Below are 19,450 nucleotides of genomic sequence, written 5' to 3' on the forward strand. Positions count from 1 at the left end.
TAATTAACATTTTTCAATGTTATATAAAACATATAACTATATAAAATTACTACATCATCAAAATTAAAGACTATTAACCATCAAAAGGTGACATTGAGGAAATGAATAGAAAAGCCACAGATGGGAAGAAACTTCTAGAACATGTTTATCCATTAAAGGACAGTGATTCAGGAAATACAAGGAACTCCTACAATTCAATTAAAAAATGGGCAGATGTGCAAAAATGTTGAACAGATAGTTCATAAAAGAGAAATAAATGACCAATGAGAACAAGAAAAAAATGTCCAAGTTCAAACCCTGTGGAGGTCCTACTGCCTACTCACCAGAACAGCTAAAATTAAAAAGAATGACAATTCTAAATGTTGATAAAATTGTAGAACAATAGAGCTCATGATATCTCACTGACTGCCTGGTAGAATCTTTTCACTTTGGGAAAAGATCTGGTAATTTTTTATAATACTAAGAATACATTTGCCTTATGGCCTAATAATTCCATTCCTGTGTGTTTACCTATGAGAAATGCACGGCTTTATGGTTATTCCTTTTTACCATCTGTGGAAGAATGGCTCCAGTTATCTAGTATCTGTGTGAGATTGGTTTCAGGACCACATTGATCCCCAAATCCTCAGATGCTTCAGTTCCTTATGTAAAATATCATAGTATTTGAGTATAACCTGCACATCCTCTGTATACTTCAAATCATCCCCTAATGCTGTGTCAGTAATTGATAGACTCCATTGTTTAGGGAGTGATGATGAGAAAACATGTGTACATGTCCAGTAAAGGTGCAAACTTCATAGGTCTAACTGCATTTTCATCTGCAGTTTGTTTTATTGGTGGATGTGGAACCCGAGGATATGGGGACTGACTGTATTCACAGTAGCCTTGTGTCAGAGTGTTCCTGACAGTTTTTCTCATGGTAGTGGAAAGTGGGAAATGCCAGTTTCTACCCATAGGAGAACAGATACACTCTGACTCTCTCTCTCTCTCTCTCTCTCTCTCTCTCTCTCTCTTTCTCATGTGTGTTATGCATGCATAGCGGCGCTACCCAGCAATGCAGAGTAGTGAGCTGCTGCCCCAGATATCACACCTGTGGGGAACAGGAAGCAAACACAAGTCTGTACATATCATGTTATACTATTTTTATGGAATTCCAAGAATAGGCAAAACTAATCTCTAGTGGGGGAAAGAAAAGGACAGGGGGGTCGCTTCTCAGGGTGGGATGGGGTGAAATAGAAATGGGGATAGCAAGGAGGGAATTTAAGTGGTAGTATTATATTCTAATTTGTATTATACTATTATACACTTTTCTTTTTTGATACTAGAGATGGAACCTAGGGGTGCTTAACCACTGAGCCACATCACCAGCCTTTTTTATATTTTCTTTAGAGATGGAGGTCTCACTAAGTTGCTTTAGGGCCTTGCTAATTTTCTGAGGCTGGCTTTGAACTCACAATCTTCCTGCCTCAGCCTCCCAAGTCATTGGGATTACAGGTGTGTGCCACTATGCCTGGTCTGGTATACACATTTGCTAAAACTTGTAATGTATGCTTAAAATTAATGCATTTTTGTTTTATGTGAATTTTACATTAAAAACTATATAAAAATGTTAAACTAAGTGTGTAGGGACATGCACTGATGTTTATAGTTTACTTTGAAATGCATTATACTGATGAAATGGATTAATGAATGAGTATAGAGTAATAGATATGCTATAGCAGTATAATAGAATGGTGATAGTGGAATCTAAGTGGTAAGTATAGAGGCATTCAGTATAATTCTTTTAGCTTTGTTGTGTGTTTGCAAATTTTTATAGTAAAACATTGGGGACATAAATTACTTAAGTCATATGAAATAGCCATTTTTATGGATCAAAAAGTGGTCAAATTGGCTGGGGATGTGGCTCAAGCGGTAGCGTGCTCACGTGGCATGCGTGCAGCCTGGGTTCAATCCTCAGCACCACATACAAATAAAGATGTTGTGTCCACCAAAAACTAAAAAAATAAATAAATTAAAAAAAAATTTTTTCTCTCTCTCTCTTTAAAAAAAAAAAAAAGTGGTCAAATGCTGGCCATTTCCTGTGGTTGACCCTAACATAGGAAAGCACATTGTGTAGCCATTTTCTTTACCCATCTCTGTCTGTCAGGGTACTAATATCAAGTATCTTCATTTTCCTTCAGTCATTGTGCTTAATTGGGAAAGACTTATCTCCCATTTCCTCGGAGTAGCAAAGGCTCTTGTCTTTCTCTGGGACAGATTCCTTAATACCCCAGTCACTCTCTGTTATTAAAAGTCTGTCTGGTTGAGATCTGATCTCATTTCCAATTCCAAAGTTCTTTCTCCCCATGGAGGCAGGGCAGCGGGGGGCCTGCAGCAGGAAGGATTGGGTTGCAGGCTCCCAGTCAGCTTTTGAATAGTTGGGTTTCTCAAAGTGTGTGGCAGGGAGGGCTCTCCCCTCATATGTCTCCTCTCTGCCTATTGATGAGATGAGCTGGTATGTTGCCCTCAAATGACAGGTGCCCAAGTGCTGCCTCTGAGTTCTTTGGAAGTCCAAGTGGGAACATTCCCTATGGCTCAGGGCTTCTTGCAACCTCTCCTGGGATCTTTCCTGACAGATCCTCCACCTCTTGTGCTCCTGGGAATGCCTTGTGGTGGTCAGCCTTTTTATGCAAGGTTCTGGTTAGATGGTGCAAACCCCGGAACTTTGCTGCTCACTTTGATCCATAAGAAAACTGACATCACGCTGAGAGTTCAGGTTGCTTTGTAGCTGTCTGCTTTTATCTGCAGGTTTCCCTCCCTGGCACTTTTTACTCCTTCTCAAGTGGTCCACTGAGTTTGTTGCTTGAGTAGACATCTGCTGGCAAGGGAGTCGGTCTCCCTGTAGATACCCTTGGTCTCTACAAGGGATTCTCTGCCAGTACCTCTCATTTTGACTTAGGTGAGGGACTTGGGGAATTCATAAATGAATAGACATATTTTACTAAGTTAGGTAGAAACACAGATATACTATTCTGCAGGAGTGTGATTAATTTACTTTTGGCAAGGCTGTAAAATTTCTATTGAAGATATGTGTGTAAGAAAGTGTGCAGTTCACACACTTTGAGAGGGCAATTTTAGTGTGTCCTCAGTTCATTTAACCGGTTGTGATTTTTGCAAGTAGGTAGGCAAACTGTATGGTTTGAAGGAACACTTCCTATGAGACTGCCCTCACTTCAGACACTAGTCATAATTTGGGGGAGAGGGTCCCCATTGCCACTGTGAGTTCAGACTAGCTGGCCACAAATTTGGTGGTATCTGCAGCTACCCTCAGGTTCAATAATTCACTAGAACAAATTTCAGAACTCAGGAACGTTCTGTACTTAGCACTGCAGTTTTATAACAGTGAAAGGATGTCACTCAGAAATAGCCAAAGGAGGAGATGTATAGGGCAAAGTCTAGAAAATTTCCAGGCATTGGTGTTTGTTCTCAGGGATTCAGTAACCTCCTGGCATCAGTGTGTGGCGAGATGCATCCTGTGGAAGATGACCAACTATAGGAGCTTGCCCCAGCATTTAGTGTCCAGAGTATGTTGGGGTTAATCTGAATACATGGCAGACCCTTCGTCTCTGTCCAGTTCTTCCAAATATCAGAACTGGTACTGCATGTTCTAAAGCTTTCCTCATAAAGCACACGAGGCTGCCCAGTGCTCAAAACCTTGGGGCAAATAAAGACACTCCTGTCAGGCAGGACATTCCAAGGACCTGAACACCACATACAAGTAGCCAAGGGCAAAGGCTAGAACTTTCTTTGGGTAAAGTTAATTTGTCACTATACAATTTTTAGATATAGCTGTTCTTGCTTTTTCTTTATCACTGTTATTCACTTTCATTATTATTAATTTATTTAGTGAAGTGTTGTTGGCTATTCCTAAAATGTATTACCATGCATGATTGCATCCAACATTTTTTTTTTTGGCCTGTGATTTTCTGATAGGTTGACTTGAAGATGTGTATATTATTTGTAGTTTTCACTTCAGTCTTCTGTATATTTTATGTTGATGCTTTTATATAATCCATTTCTTTCTCCTTATTTGTGTCTCTAGATACTTAATTGTAAATGCTGAATATTTTTGTCCAGAAAAGTAGGAACTGCTAGGGAGAAGGGTTATTTATCAGGGATCGAACTGTGGATCCCTGGTCATCATCCATATTGACTTTGTGGTTTCTAATTGCTAAGAAATTTGATTTGACTGAGTAATGAATGATTGGCTCTTTGGTTATTATTTTTAATTTTGAAAAATGAACGGTTTTTTTTGCTCATTCTATCAACTTTTCTGTCATCACCTCAGAGTTTCTAAATGAACATCATTAATTCATCTTTCTTCATACCCATTGCCTCTCCCAAGCCAGCAGGAGACTGGCTCATTTTGAACATCATACTAATAACCGTTACTTACAAATATGGACAATTAACCCCATGGCAGTGGTATTTCTTCTGAGATGAAGACTTCTCTGTTGAATGTTCTGGAGGAAGAACTCATTAGATTTGAGGAACTGATTGATTAGCCTGACTTGAAGAAACTTTGAAGTTACCTGTCATGTTAGGTTTTTATCTAAGGAGTTTTCTGTCCTTCCAGATTTATCATGGGGAGCTGGTGTGCCTGTCGTCTCATTCACTTGTTCTCTGCTGTGAATCAGTGTTAATACACACAGGGGAGTGCTAGGGCAGTAGTTGCCCACTGGATATAAATTTTGGATATTATCCAAATGGTTTCAAAATTTGCAAAGTACTAGAGGCTGATATGCTTGGGTCTTGCTAATATTGCACTTTCATTTACTAATATTGATGAGAACATAACTTTGTTTTTCTAAGTTCTAAGACTCGTGGTGGTCTCTTGTCATAATCAACTGTGCCTGTTCTACAGGAAAGATGAAGGAAATGCCACAGCCTTTTCCACCTGATCCTATTCTTATTCCACCAACATGTCAGTCACCCCAGGTGGGTCACTAAAGAATATATCCGAGATGGAGCTGTGGAGTTTGGTAATTGCCCAGTTGGAGTCTGTAACCAGTAACCAGTATTTAGGAATCACTGGGCTTCGTCTTTCTTTTTACTTTTTATTTACTTACCGTTTCCTTTTCAGAACTAAGGATTGAACCCAGGGTTCAATCCAGGTTTCCACTGAGCTACACCCTAGCCCTTTTAATTTTATTTTGAGACAGGGTCTTGTTACATTACTGAGACTGGCCTCCAAGGACTTCTCCTTTATTTCTGAAGAGTTAATGGGAATTAGTTTGATTAGTCCTATAGTAACAAGAATTTGAGAAGGAATTTATTCAGTTATTTCAGAAGTATTTATTGAGTTCCTCCCAGACACAAGGGAATGAATGAGGCATATTTAGTACTTGGCTTCATGAAACTTACATTTTAGAGGTAGCAGAAGATTAAGAAATTAATTACTCTCTAATTAATAGAAATTAATAGCTGTCTAATTCTCAGTGTAATAATGCCTTAAAGGAGAAGTGCAGACTACTTGGCATATCAGGAAATCAGACAGGTTTCTTGAGGAGGTGGTCAGTAATCAGAGTCTGCAGGAAACAGTGAGGCTGGGGATTGTTCCTTAGGGTTAGATAGTGGTACCATCATTTTGACATCCCAGGAAGAGGTAATAGCCTGGGCAGAGAGCTTGAGACACTCAAGAGCGTGACAGTTCTTTTGTGGCTGGGTTCTAGGGGGCTCAAGGAAAATGACCCAGCACTAAGTTGGAGCTGTGGACTGGGGCCATGTCAAGCAGAGTCCACATCCAAGATTCTGTATTTTATTATTAATGATAATGTTAGAATATTATTGTAATAATAATGTAATATATATAAATAATGAAATATTATTATTAATAATAATGTGGTTTTTAACAAGGTAGCATTATGATCTAATTTAAAAACCATTATTTTGGCTGCTGTATGGAGCAGTAAAGGTTATGTCAAGGATTGGAAACAGCCTAAGAGATGATGGTAACTTGATGTGGGTGATCTGTCACGGTTGAGAGAAACTTGGATGATTTAAGACAGGGTTTCCTACTTTTGGATGTCGGGGCACACACCAAGCTTTCAAAAAAATATCAAAATAAAAATAGGCTAGGATGACCAGGCACTCGGGTTAATCCATATTTTGGCATGGCTGTAGCTCATTTATAGCCACCAGATAAAAATCCATATGAAAGGTGAGTGTTTGGAAAAGGATGAAAAACAACCCCAGGTTTTTAGCTTAAGCAGCAGGTTTCATAGAAGTGCTGTTGGGATTTAGAACATTGGAGAGGATAAGAGAGGAGGCAGGTTAGTACTTGTCATGGCTGTGCTGAGCTTGAGGATTAATTTGTTGTTCCTGAAGGACACTGAAAAGCCAGATATGTGGTTTGAGCCCAAAGGAGAGAAAAATTTCAGCCCTACAGATAGTAGCTGACATCGCCTGGGGAAATGGCATAGGACCAAGCTTATGGAATTTCTGCACTTCACAGTCAGCTAGTGGAGAGTCACCCAGCAAAGAGGACTTGGAATCAAAAACTCCAAAGGCAAATGTAAATGTCAGATGATTCCAAAGTCATCAGAGGCAAGGGAAGAGAATATTCACAAAAGGTGGAGAATTGTGCTAAGAGGTCAAGTAAGATGAGGACAGAATGTTTTCTCTTGGGCTTAATGACATGGAAATCATTGGTGTGACATTAGAGCTACTGCCTGGGAGTCATGGGAAGAAGCCAGATGGCAGCCCACAGGTTGTAAGGAGTGAGTGGGAGGGTAGAAAATGAAAGTGACATCATTGTTCTTTTGAGAATCAGATCTGTGAGGGGAAGGAGAAAGAGCAGGGGCCAGCCCTAGCTTATGTAAAGGCAGTAAGAATGAAGGTGTAACGGAGAGAGAGGGCAAGTGCCAAGAGCCAAGAAGGGGCAGGCTAGCTGGAGAATTAGGAGGAGAGCAGGAAATAGGTACAGGTGAGTACTGGTTTGTATGGTTGGCAGTGAACAGTCAAGGCAGTTCCCCATTGATGGTTCTGTTCTTTCTTTGAGGTAAAAGGCTATGATCATTTATGAGTATAAGTTGGAATAGTTGAGGGCAGAGAAGTCTGAAGTAGCTTTTGTGCACAATTAGAAAGTGAATGTTTTAGGGAAATGTGGTAGTCTTGACAGGCAGTTCTGAGCCTAGTTGAAGTTGGCTGCACTGTGTCCTCTTCCTGATTTTCTTCAGTGTGTCCATCTGCCCTTGCTATCATGAAGACCATGAATAGTGGTGTTCTCCCAATGAGACTGTCATGGCAGACTGATACCATAAAAAGAGAAGAGAGTTTAGTGAGCCAGGGAGGAATTTAAACAAGGAACTATGTACTTTAAGGTGGATATGGAAAGAAGTGAAGGCAGGAAGTGATAAAGGGTGTATTGAGCAGCTTCTAGTTACTATCGGGAAACACCTGAGGCAATTATAAAGAGAAAAAAAAGTTCATCTTCGCTCTTGGTTCTAGAGGTTGCAGTTTTCTTAAACCTGGCAAGTGGTTCATTACCATTTCCTGTTTTAGCATGCACTAACTTTTAAATTTATTATTATTATTTTTATTTGTGGTACCATTGGATTGAACCTAGGGGCACTTAACCACTGGGCCACATCCCTAGCACTCTTTTAAAAAAATAAATATCTTGAGACAGTGTCTCCCTAAATTTCTTAGAGCTTGCTAAGTTGCTGAAGCTGACTTTGAACTTGTAATCCTACTGCCTCAGTCTCCCAAGTCGCTGGGATTATAGGTGTGTGCTGCAATGCCTGGCCTAAACACTAACTTTAGTGGGATAGATCCTGGAGAGGAGAGGGGGAATGACTTATGGTCAGAGGATGACAAAGCACTTGTCAGTTTTCTCTAGTTGTCCCTGGTCCTAGTTCACCCTGTCCCACATCTAGGCCATCAAATATTGGCACCTTAGCTTGCTGACTTTTCTTCAGGGCATTTAAGTGTTAAATTTACCTTTGAAACCTTCAATTGGGTAAAAAAAAACAAACAAAAAACTAAAGACTTATAAACAGCTTTGAAAGGTTGCTGCCTTGCTCTAGATACTATTTGTGCAAAATTAATTTCATATACTCATCAGAGCTCTAATGTGAACTGCTAATCTTAGATCAGTGAAAAAATGGAATTAAAATTGGGCTGATTTTTATTTCCCAAAAGAGAATATTTGGAGATGGGGTTGGGGAGAAGTAGAAAAGAAATCAGAATGTGGTTGTGTAATCTCTTTCCAGTTTTCTTTTTGAGATGGTGTTTCCTAGGTCACTTCTCCTACTCCTGAAGATTTCTGGCATTCTGTGTCCCTTGCCTCCTAGCCTCCCCACTATTCCTTTCCCTTCCTCCAACCCTTTCCTCACAGCCCTTCTTCTCCCATGAAATATTTTTGTGGGGTTGCTTTATTTTTTTTTGCTGTTGGAGGAACTATTCCTGAGATAGTAATGCTGTGTGTCAGAATTCTAGAGCATTGATCATCTCTTACCATTTATGGTTCGGTTGGATTCAGAGAAGCTAAGCTGATAGTCTTGTAGGCATTTGATTAAGATTCCAAAGGGCCAAATAGAGCGGTTTCTGGGCTTGGGGCCACATTAGAACTCATTTCAGTTGTGAAGGATTTGGTGTTTGGGCCAAAGCTATTGAATCCTGTGTCCAAGAAAACAAAAACTGGTAGCACAGTTTGTTCCCTTTCACTTTCTCCAGGAGACTTGATTTTTTTTTAGAGGTTGGAATTAGGAGGAGATAGGACCATCTGAGAAAGGAATCCATCCCCTAAGTGGGGAGAGGCCACAGGATTGTCAGGAGCGCATTTCAGCTTGAGTGATTAGCAGCATTTGCCACGAGGAAAAGGCCTCTAAAAATAACTGGTGAGCAGAGCTTGCAGTCAGGTCCAATTTCAGCTCTGGAGCCCGTGGCCATGCAGGAGTTGGCCATTCCAGACCCTAGGAGGGGAGGGCATGCAGTGTGCCTGATACCTGCTGGAAACACTTTTGGTTTTTCTTCTTCAACATATATTTTTCATGGATTGAAGAAACCAAAATGGCTGAAGATAAAGGTATATTTTTGTTCGTTTGAGGTTTTTGAATCTGGCTTTATTTTCGGGGTTGCTCTGTTCAAACATTTTTGGTTAAGTGTTTTGACTGTGTCTTCTTTATTTTCTCTTGAATTCCTGGAACCATTGACTTTTCGTGGTGGTTGAATTTTTCATGGAATAATTTGTCTTTAATCTGAATATATATATATATATATATATATATATATATATATATATATGTACTTTTAGATCATCTTTTAATATTTTCTACTATCAGAGACCACATTTTGAAAACTGCAAAAAAATATATAATCAGTTCTCCTAAGTCTTATATAAGTTAATTATAATGAATTCAAAGAATTGCGTGCATTCTGATTTCATATAAATTGACAGGATACACAAGTCCCATCTTGTATAAATGAGGAGACTTAGTTGGTTCAAGCAAAGACTTACCAAATATGGAAACTGACCTACTTACTTGTGAAGCCGATAATAAATGCAAAAAAAAAAAAAAAACCAACAAAAAATAGAATTTTGTTTTTTCTAAATTGAATCTTTAACTTTCATGTATTCTTTAATGATCTATTGATTTTACATATATATATATATATATATATATATATATATATATATTTTTTTTTTTTTTTTTGCTTTACTTTGTGAAGATTATCTTTCCATTAATTCGAAGCAGACTATATTGGCTCATTTTGTTGACAATTTATATAATAAAAAACTGGACATGTGAAGATTGAATCTAACTCTCATCTGAGGAAACAGCACCCAAGAGGATTATACTACTAGGCTAGATTATAGGAGCTTCCCCACTTTGAATGCTTTTGTGAATAATTGGTTAGAATGTGTCACTTGACTAATCTGACAGGTGCTTTACTCCACGAAGAATAACATGATATAATATACCTGACTTTAATTTCTTTAGAAGATGTTTCTCCACCTCTACATGGATTTTGTAACCTGTATCGTTGGAGAAAATCAGTAGTTACTTCTTTAATAGTTACAGATTCCCAAAAGGTGATATTTTTATTTATTTATATGTTGTGCTGAGGATTGAATCCAGGGCCTCACATATGCTAGGCGAGTGCTTTAACACTGAGCCACAACCCCAGCCCAAGGTGACATTTTTTATCATGGAAAGATGACATTTGATGAGATTCTTGATGTTTTTTTATGTTGTTTTAAAAACTCCTAAATGCATACTTGAAGCCTAGTGATGTGGTGCATGCCTGTAATCCCTGCAACTACGAAAGGATGACAAATTGTAGTCCAGCCTCAGCAACTGAGCAAGACCCTGCTCAAAAAAAAAAAAAAAAAAAATGCTGAGAATATAGCTAGTGGTTGAGCACCCTGGGTTCAATCCCCAGTATTTTCCCCTGAAAAAAAAAAGCACAATTGATCTGTACATATGAAATCTCTAATATTAATGGAAACTTTTAAATGATTTATAATTTATTCAATGGTAGGTCAGTTAGTGATTGATGACCACTGAGTTGCAGAAGCATTTCTATTTTCCCTTTCCTCAACCAAATAAGTAAAATTAGTCATCATCCTAGCTCAGTCTTCATTTAGGAGACTCTTCTTTTTGGACTATTGGGCTCAACCACTGAGCCACATCCATCAATATCTTTATTTTATTTATTTATATGTTGTGTTGAGAATTGAACCCAGGGCCTCACATATGCTAGATGAGTGCTATGGTAATTTTTGATGTTTAGTAGTATGTGAGAATATTTTCTAATTTGGAGATCATGTGATTTTGCTAAGACAGCATGGAAAAAAGGAACCACTCAGCCTCTGCCACATTCTTAACTCCAGTAAAATTTTTGACCAGTTCTTAGGGATACAGTGGCTTCAGTTTGAACATAGAACCAGAAAATGAAATGGAGATTTTTTTTATTTTTATTTTTTTATTTCTAAAATTTTCAATTTAATATTTTTGAATCATGGTTGACCACAGGTAATTGAAACCATATAAAATAAAATCATAGCTAATGGACTGCAGTTGGGATTTTAGAGTATGTAGTCTTTTTAGACTTGCTTCTTTCACTCAGCAATATGCATTTAAATTGCTTCCATATCTTTTTCATGGTTCAATAGCTCATTTTGTTTTTAGTATTGGAAAATATTCCATTATCAGGATGTACTATGGTGTATTTATCCAATCATCTACTAAAGGAACGTCGTGATTGCTTCCAAGTTTTGGCAATTGTGAATAAAGATGTTCTTTGTATGTACATACATTTTATACTCCTTTGAGTGAATATCGAGGAATGTGATTACACTGACATGTATTTAGTTTTGTAAGAAACTGCAAAACTGTCTTCCAAAGTGGCTATGCAGTTTTTCATTCCCATGTGTAATGGGTAAGTATTTCTTCCTGTTACTCCACATCCTCACCAGCATTTTGTGTTGTCAATGTTTTGGGATTTATCCCCTCTAATAAGTTTATAATTGTGTCTTATTTTTGTTTGCAACTTCCTAATGGCCAATGAAAATATGCCATTGTTGAAAGTCTTTCATATGCTTACTTGCCATCTATATATCTTCTTTGGTGATGTGTGTTTAGATCTTTTGCCCATTTTTAAATTGAGTTATTTCTATTTATGAGGGAGCTACCAGGGATTGAACTCAGGAGCTCTCAACCACTGAGCCACATCACCAGCACTATTCTCTATTAGGGTGTCACTGAGTTGCTTAGTGCCTCTCTGTTGCTGAGGCTGGGTTTGAACTTGCAGTCCTCCTAGTTTAGCCTCCCAAGCCTCTGGGATTACAGGCATGTGCCATCAAGCCTGGCCAACTTGGGTTATTTCTTACTGTTGAAGTTGGTGATTTTTTTTTTTTTTTTAGTTACACATGACAGTATATTTTGACATATTTGTACAAACATGAAGTATGTCTTATTCTAATTAGGATCCCTCCAGTCTTGTGGATGTACATGATATGGAAATTCACTGTGGTGTATTCACATATGTACATAGGGAAGTTACATCAGATTCGTTTCACTGTCTTTCCTATTCCTAACCTCCCTCGCTTCCCTTCATTCCCTTTTCTCTAATCCACTGAACTTCTATTCCCCACTCCCCTTATGGTTTTTCTTGGTTTTATTCTGATCTTAGAATATAGGAACAATTTCTAGATGTTCTTTTAGAATACCTTTGTGACAAAGTACTGGTTTCAGGTTTACTTGGGAGTTTTAAGCCCTCATGAAGAGTTTTTCTTACTGTGCTCTTTTTGTTTTAATTGGGTAGAAACTGATCTGCCCTTTGGGACTGGGCACATCATATTTACAGAGGGACATATCAGGAATGTTATTTGCTGTCAAGAGTTCCCTTAAAAAGCTCTCTCTTAAAAGAGACTCCCTTTTGTATGATTTAATATTTGATTCCTTTAGGAAGTAAGCAAGTATTAACAGTAACCTGTTTAATAATGCTAGAGTAATGAATCATTTATATGACATTGGAATAGAATAAAATATTGCTAATTTGGTATTCTAGCTCAGTATCATGTACCTTTTACTGCAGTAAATCTATTTGATAAGCTATTTTGCATGGAAGTCTAGGACTGTGCATTTCTTGTGTTCCTAAACAGATTAAAATGATGTTTTAATGACAACCAATGTGAGTATCGGTTATTATCTTCTATTAAAGATTATTGTAAGGACCGTTAAGAGGCTTGCCTGTGGGCTCTGATAAAAAAAAAAAAAAAAAAAAAATGGCCTCCTACCACTACACTGTTCTAGTTCTTGTGTCTTTTCTGTTCCCTTTGTAGCCCTACCCTCTGCCAGCACTGTCTTTCTTTAAATCATTGGGTCAGGTTTTCTCTAAAGTCTCTAGATTCTAGAGTTTGTGCAGTGAATAATGGAATGTGTTTTAAGTGTTTAGAATCATGTCTAAAACAGATTCTAGGTAAAAGTGTGTTCTCTGCTACATGTTTGGCTTTTTCTTCCCTCCTGCTTCCAGTTCCTCAATAAATTACACAAATATCACCTACTTGGATAAATGATACTTTACCTTTGAGAATCTCAGAAGTTTCCTCCCCCAATTCTGGTTTAAGAAAAAGAGAGAAGCTGGGCACTGAGGAGAGAGCTTGTCATCTCAGCTACTCGGGAGGCCCAGGCAGGAGGGATACATGAGCCCAAGAGTTTGAGGCCAGACTATGAAACATACCATGGCAAGACTTTGTCTCAAAAAAAAAAAAAAAAAAAACCCACAAAGAATAACAACCAAACCAAAACACAAAACCACACACTAGCAAAATAAAAAACAAGAAAGAAAAATGAAGAGTTGACCTTTGAATTCAAGTTATTGTTTTATTAGTTGTTACATTTTATACTTATAGTATTCATTCTGGCTGTGCTTTTTTTTTAAAAAAATTTTTTTAGTTGTAGATGGAGACAATATCTTTATTTATTTTTATGTGGTTCTGAGGATCAAGTCCAGTGCCTCACATGTGTAAAAATCATATCATGTCTGATACATGCATGCTGAATAAATATATTAAATAAAGGAATTAAAGTATGAGCTTTTTTTTTTTTTTTTTTAGTTTTCCTATTTTTCAGTTAAGGAGGAACACAAGAGTTTCGTGTCAGTTAAAGAATGTGCAACAGTTGATAAGAGAAAAACAGTTTTACTGCAGTTCTAATTTAAATTTGTCTTTTAGAAGCAGTAAGTAGCCAAGGAAGGGAATTCTTAGTTATTAATTATGATTGCTTCATGTTTGGAAGTAAATGTGTATTCAGAAGGCATTATTATACTTAGTATTGTATGCAAGTGGATGTTATGTTATATAAAAATAAGGCATTTTTGATACAGTCTTAAGAAAAATGTCTTTATTCATAAAAGTTAAAAAACTTAAACATACTTCACTGTTGATGAATTTGTCCCCATAGAAGCCAATCTCTTTTTTTTTTCTTTAACTTTTAAAATTCTAGTGGCAATTTATTTTGTATCATTCTTTTTATAATTTATATCCTGGAGATACATAAAAACTGGAAATCATCCTTTTCCCTACCAACATTTCCAAAAATTTCACCCAGATTCCCTTTCCTGTGTCTGTGATCTGATAATGAAACAAGGAAGCTTATTTTAAGTTGATTTAATATGCAATAATGTAACCTTAGCTCAGCAAGTACTTTTAATATGTAAATTGTGTTTTCCTATAGACAGTTTTTGCACAGATTACGGTAGAAACAAAGTTGATAGTAGGGTCTTGTGAAATCATGGAAGTTGGCTCACTTGATATGGATCCAGGAGCTCAGCCTGTGGATGTCCTCATGTGGTGCTGCTAGTTCTCTGCAACTGTGCCGCTGATCTCAGGCCAGTCCCTTTACCTTTGTTCTATAAGAATGCTTATTTTTGTCTTCTCTCCCAGTACCTCTCCATCAGGGACTGCCCCAGGTAGGAAACATGTGGAAATGTTTGAGGGTGTTTTGTTTATCATATTCTGGGACCTTTGGGTCCAGGGGAAACCGGGGTTGTGAGATGTCTTGCAGTGTGAGGAGTGGTCGAGACCAGCACTGTCCTGCTAAAACATCCAGAGCACCCTCTGCAGAGACATGGACAAGTCTCTGTGAGGACAGGTGCAGCAGCCCATGAGCCCCCTACAGAGGGTCCCGTGTACTGCACAGATGCGAGGCAGTGTCCAATTTGTAAATTTTTCCTTTTCACACCTGGCATTTTGGCAGGTGATATGATATTTTTATTTATTAATATTTACATAATATGTATCACATTCCTTTTAAGGAAAATGTGTGTATGGTAGGTTTTCCTCTTAAGAACAATATTGACTGTTTTTAAAGCTATCATTTGGCTTTCATGGTTTCTGTTTATTTATGACTGTTAGAAGAATATTTCCAAAAGAATAGAACATGCTAAACATACCGAATGTGATAAATGACACTTGGTGGAGAGCGGTTTACATAGCTGTTTCCTGTATTGCAACCAGTTGTGAATGAACCTTTTCCTGCTTCACAGGGCCCAGTGGACTCTATAAAGAAGGATAGAATTTTGCTGTTTTGCTTTTCTTTGTTCCTGTTATATATTTCTGTAGTTTCCTTCTTCCTTCATTTTCCCTCTGTCTGCCTGCCTGCCTGTCTGCCTGACTCTGTCTCTCTCTCTCCTCCCCACCCACTCAGAATACAGAGTAGCTGTGGGTAGGGGCTTATTTTCTTCTGCAACCACTGGTTTGAAGATTCTATAGAAACTAAATAAAACACAGCAAAAGGTCTGGCTACATTTTTATGATTTCATTAAGTTGTTTGTGTGCTCGATACTTTGAAGGAGGTTTTATACAGTTGGTTTTGGTAACTTGGAAGCAAGGGATATGTTATATCAATATAATATTTTAAAAACAATGAGCCCGACAGTAGTTTATTTGTTCCATTTCAAAATTACGGTTTTCTGTACATGGCCTTAAGTCTAGGAAGAAGCATTTCTGTTTTCAAAACCTTTTATTTTGTGTCGCATGTTTGGAGAATTTAAGTGAAAACTTTTTTGAAATGATCGACTGTCAAATAACTGTAAGTAACTCAGCGTGAAGAGAGTTGTTCGATGAAATGTTTTCTTCCTTGGTGACATTTTCACTTTTATTTCTAAACAGAGACAAAGCACGGAGGACACAAGAACGGGAGGAAAGGAGGACTTTCTGGAAGCTCCTTTTTCACTTGGTTTATGGTCATTGCCTTGCTGGGAGTTTGGACGTCAGTAGCCGTTGTTTGGTTTGATCTTGTTGATTACGAGGAAGTTCTAGGTAAGAATCTTGATATGGTTTCTTACGTGAATTTGTAAAAGGGTAGGTGACATCCTTTAGTCATCGTGAAGGTTTGTTATTATCTTTACGGTACTGTTCATTTTGGTACTGAATTGGTACTGAACCATTTATTCATGGTTCTCCATAGGATGGAGCAAGAGGGAATGCTACCAGGATTACCTCAGTGGCTTTTGAACTTTATTTAAAAAAAAAAAAAAAAAAAAAGATTGGGCTGGAGTTGTGGCTCAGTGGTAGAGTGCTCGCCTAGCATGCATGAGGCACTGGGATTGATCCTCAGCACCACATTAATGTAAAATAAAGATATTGTGCCCACCTAAAACTAAAAAAATAAATATTTTTTTAAAAAAAGGCTTTGTAGTAGTTGAATAGTACACATAGTTTCATCAGAATGAGTTTTATCAAACTCGTTCTTGCTACATTTTGTACTTTATACTTTCTATTCAGGTTTATTTATGTTATGGATTTTTAAAATTCTTGATCATGAACCACTGAATTTATTTAAAAATCTATGAATAGCATAACCACACAGTTTGTGAAACCCTTCTTCAGAGAGGATTTTCAAAGCACTCCCACCTGTGCCTGTTGGGGGAGATACCTGTGTAAAAGTGTGCGTGTCCTGGGACAGGTGTGTGGACGTGACTGTGAGTGGATGGCGGTGGTCTGTATACTGCTCTGAGGATGGTGCTGTGATACTTGTGATCACGCTCCCCTTTCTTCTCCTTTTCTTTTCCCATAATTGCTAGTCTTTCCTGATATTCTTACATTAATAATTCTTTATCATTTTCATCGTTTTAAAAATTGAGATAAAAGTCATGTAATATAAAATTCAAAATCAAATGTTTGAAAATGTATCATGTATTGGTCTTTAGTATGTTAGTCACTTTGTGCAACCATCCTCATTGTCCAATTCCAGAATATTTCTAATACCCTCTCCCCCCATACTTTCCCCCAACCCCTTCACTCTCAGGGCGAACACTAGCCTGTTTTCTATGTCTGTACTTTTCCCTTTTCTGGAGATTACATATAAATGGAATCATACAATATATTTATCTTTATTGCTTGAAGGAAAGGGTCTCTAGATACGTGAATAAACTAACAGAATTTTAGTTCAGTGACAAACTGCGGAGTAGATCTTTGTTGTCATTAGCTTATAGTACTATGCTGCTAGGGAATGTATGTTAAGGAAGAGATTTTAAATATTTGTACCTTTAGACACAAGTAACAATTTTCATGTTTTTACATGCACGCAGCCAAAGCAAAGGACTTCCGTTATAACTTATCAGAGGTGCTTCAAGGTAGGCTATTGGAGATGCATTGGAACTGCACTTTTGTCAGTCTCTAAAACCTCATTCTTAGTCTACTAATTTAACTATCACCTGCATCAGAGAATGTAAATGAGAGGTTCAATTTTCCCTCATAAATTTGTCAGAAGGCAAGTATTTTATGTTTTTTTTTTAAAATGTTAATTGAGTTTTATGCTTTATACAGCCTTGAGCTTCAGGTTTTAGGATTTCATTTTCATAGCAATAGAAATAACACATTCATCTCTCCATTACTGTCATTACCATTTTTAATTTGTATGTGCCAAGTCAGACTTCTTTATAGCAAATGTGCTATTTTGTAGAGCACAGGGCTTTGGGAAAATAAAGAAAATAAAGAAAATTTCTGCCTGCTTTTATGCAATCTTTTAATACATACATTGTGCTAAAGATATGATGAAAGGGTTGACAACTCTTTTTAATGCCAGTGCTTTATTAGCATGTTGTTTAAAATATTGCTGTACAATATGTTTCTTCATAGTTACTGTCCAATGATGAATTGTCAACTATGTTGCTTTTTAGAATTTTATTTTAGGGTATTGAATATAGTAGACTCATTGAAATGCTAAACGTTCTAGTCTTCCTGATGAGAAAGGATTAAAGTTTTAAAAATGCATATTTATTCTTCTTAAAATGTAAAGGTCAGTTCTTGTGTAAATGTCTTTTCAGCGTATATGTTTTAAGATTTCTAATTATTGATTTTTTTTTTTTTGCTATTTTATAGTAGATGGCCAGTGCTAATTAAGTTTTTAAGTAGAATAACCATTAAATTTTACTTTGTAGTTTCAGGAAGCCTCCAGTTTTATATCCTTTATTTCCAGAACAGTCTTTTTTCCCCCCTCAGTTAAGATTGATTCATGATATTTTTGTTGTGAATCATTATTGAAAAATATGAAAGTAACTATCCTCATTTTTAGCAATAATACTCCATGCTAACTTATTTACTGTATTATATGTAGTCTATATTTAATAGACTGTATTTGAGGATTGGTTGCTTTTTTCTTTTGCTTCAAGTATTTTTAGTGTGATAAAGTTTCACACTTTAAAAACATCAAATTTTATGTAACTCAAAAATGGGTTGGAATTTTTTTATACATATTCAAAATTTTATCCAAAACATTTTTAGCAATATAAATGAAGGTTCTGAAGTGATTATATCAAGGTACGGTGAAACCTTTAAGAAAAATATTATCCCAGTTATATGTCTTAGAATTTGTGACATGAATAATTTCTGGATCTCTAAATGATTTACCCAACAATTTTAGGTAAGATATTCACAGAGCATTGGTTTGTAGTATTAAAAGTATAATTGCCAGGATTGGCTGGGAACATTTATTTATAGTTGGGATATAGGACTACAATGAGGATGATACCTTACTAAATTTGTTTTCCCTTTTGTTTCTACACCCATCATCTCTCTCCTATTATAGGAAAACTGGGAGTCTATGATGCTGATGGGGATGGAGATTTTGATGTGGATGATGCCAAAGTTTTATTAGGCAAGTACACCTTTTATTTATTTTTTTTGTTAGTAGTAATAAAATATTGGGAACAAGAGAATATTTTTGTTTTAATAATATCTACATTGGTTATAAACATTTTATGGAAGATATTATACCACTTAAGTGGTACATTCCATTTTTGTTCAGAGGTTGTGACTTTATTTTTCTATTAAAACTCTGACACTTCAATTTACTTTTACAAGTAAATAAGTATATAACTTTTTCGCACACATTTTTTAGTAAGTGTACTTTAATTTGTGTTTTTAGACTGAAAGCACTTTATATTCTGAACCTAATATTTGAAGATATAGTGTACTAGTTTGTTTTCAAAGATGGTAATCATAGTCATTCTTAGCATCATTTGACATAATTCACTTCCACTTGAAAATGTAAATTTCTAAAGGCTTACATAAATTCATTTTGAAATGGAATTGTGGTAGTAAACATCTTAAAAAGCTTAGCCATATTTTAAAATTAACATTAAGATATGAACTAGTGGTCTTTTGACTAAGTTTCCCCATTTTGAAAAATCTTGAACTCTGCATTTTCTATCATCAAGTAACCTGTTTTTAATCATTGAGCAGTTTCTTCTAATAAAAAAGATGTGGTATTCTTCTTCCATTTGTTTTAAAATGCTGTCTTCTGGAAAGAACAGTGCTGATTTTAATATGCAAATTTAACACAATCTGTCTAGGTGAGATATATAGTTCTGCTTTTAAACAGCACTATTTCCTTTGTCTTATGAAGCAAAATAGTATTGAAACATCATATCCAAGTGTTTAAAAATACAATAGCTATGG

At 36.6% G+C, this 19,450-nt stretch overlaps 1 protein-coding gene across 10 annotated transcripts in view; it reads left to right on the forward strand.

Moving 5' to 3' along the window:
- Positions 1–19,450, forward strand: part of Asph (aspartate beta-hydroxylase) — a 208,121-nt gene that overhangs the window by 20,206 nt on the left and 168,465 nt on the right. For 4 of the 10 annotated variants that reach the window (XM_076836295.1, XM_076836296.1, XM_076836302.2 and 1 more), the window contains exons 2-4: positions 15,659–15,808; positions 17,080–17,124; positions 18,579–18,647. In XM_076836295.1, the coding sequence (XP_076692410.1) occupies positions 15,659–15,808; positions 17,080–17,124; positions 18,579–18,647 (264 nt within the window). Of the gene's footprint in view, positions 1–8,733; positions 9,068–15,658; positions 15,809–17,079; positions 17,125–18,578; positions 18,648–19,450 lie in introns of those variants that run through there. The other 6 variants (XM_076836304.1, XM_076836299.1, XM_076836301.1 and 3 more) reach the window with 6 other exon arrangements.

The sequence above is a fragment of the Callospermophilus lateralis genome, chromosome 16, assembly GCF_048772815.1.
Source record: "Callospermophilus lateralis isolate mCalLat2 chromosome 16, mCalLat2.hap1, whole genome shotgun sequence".
NCBI lineage: Eukaryota > Metazoa > Chordata > Mammalia > Rodentia > Sciuridae > Callospermophilus > Callospermophilus lateralis.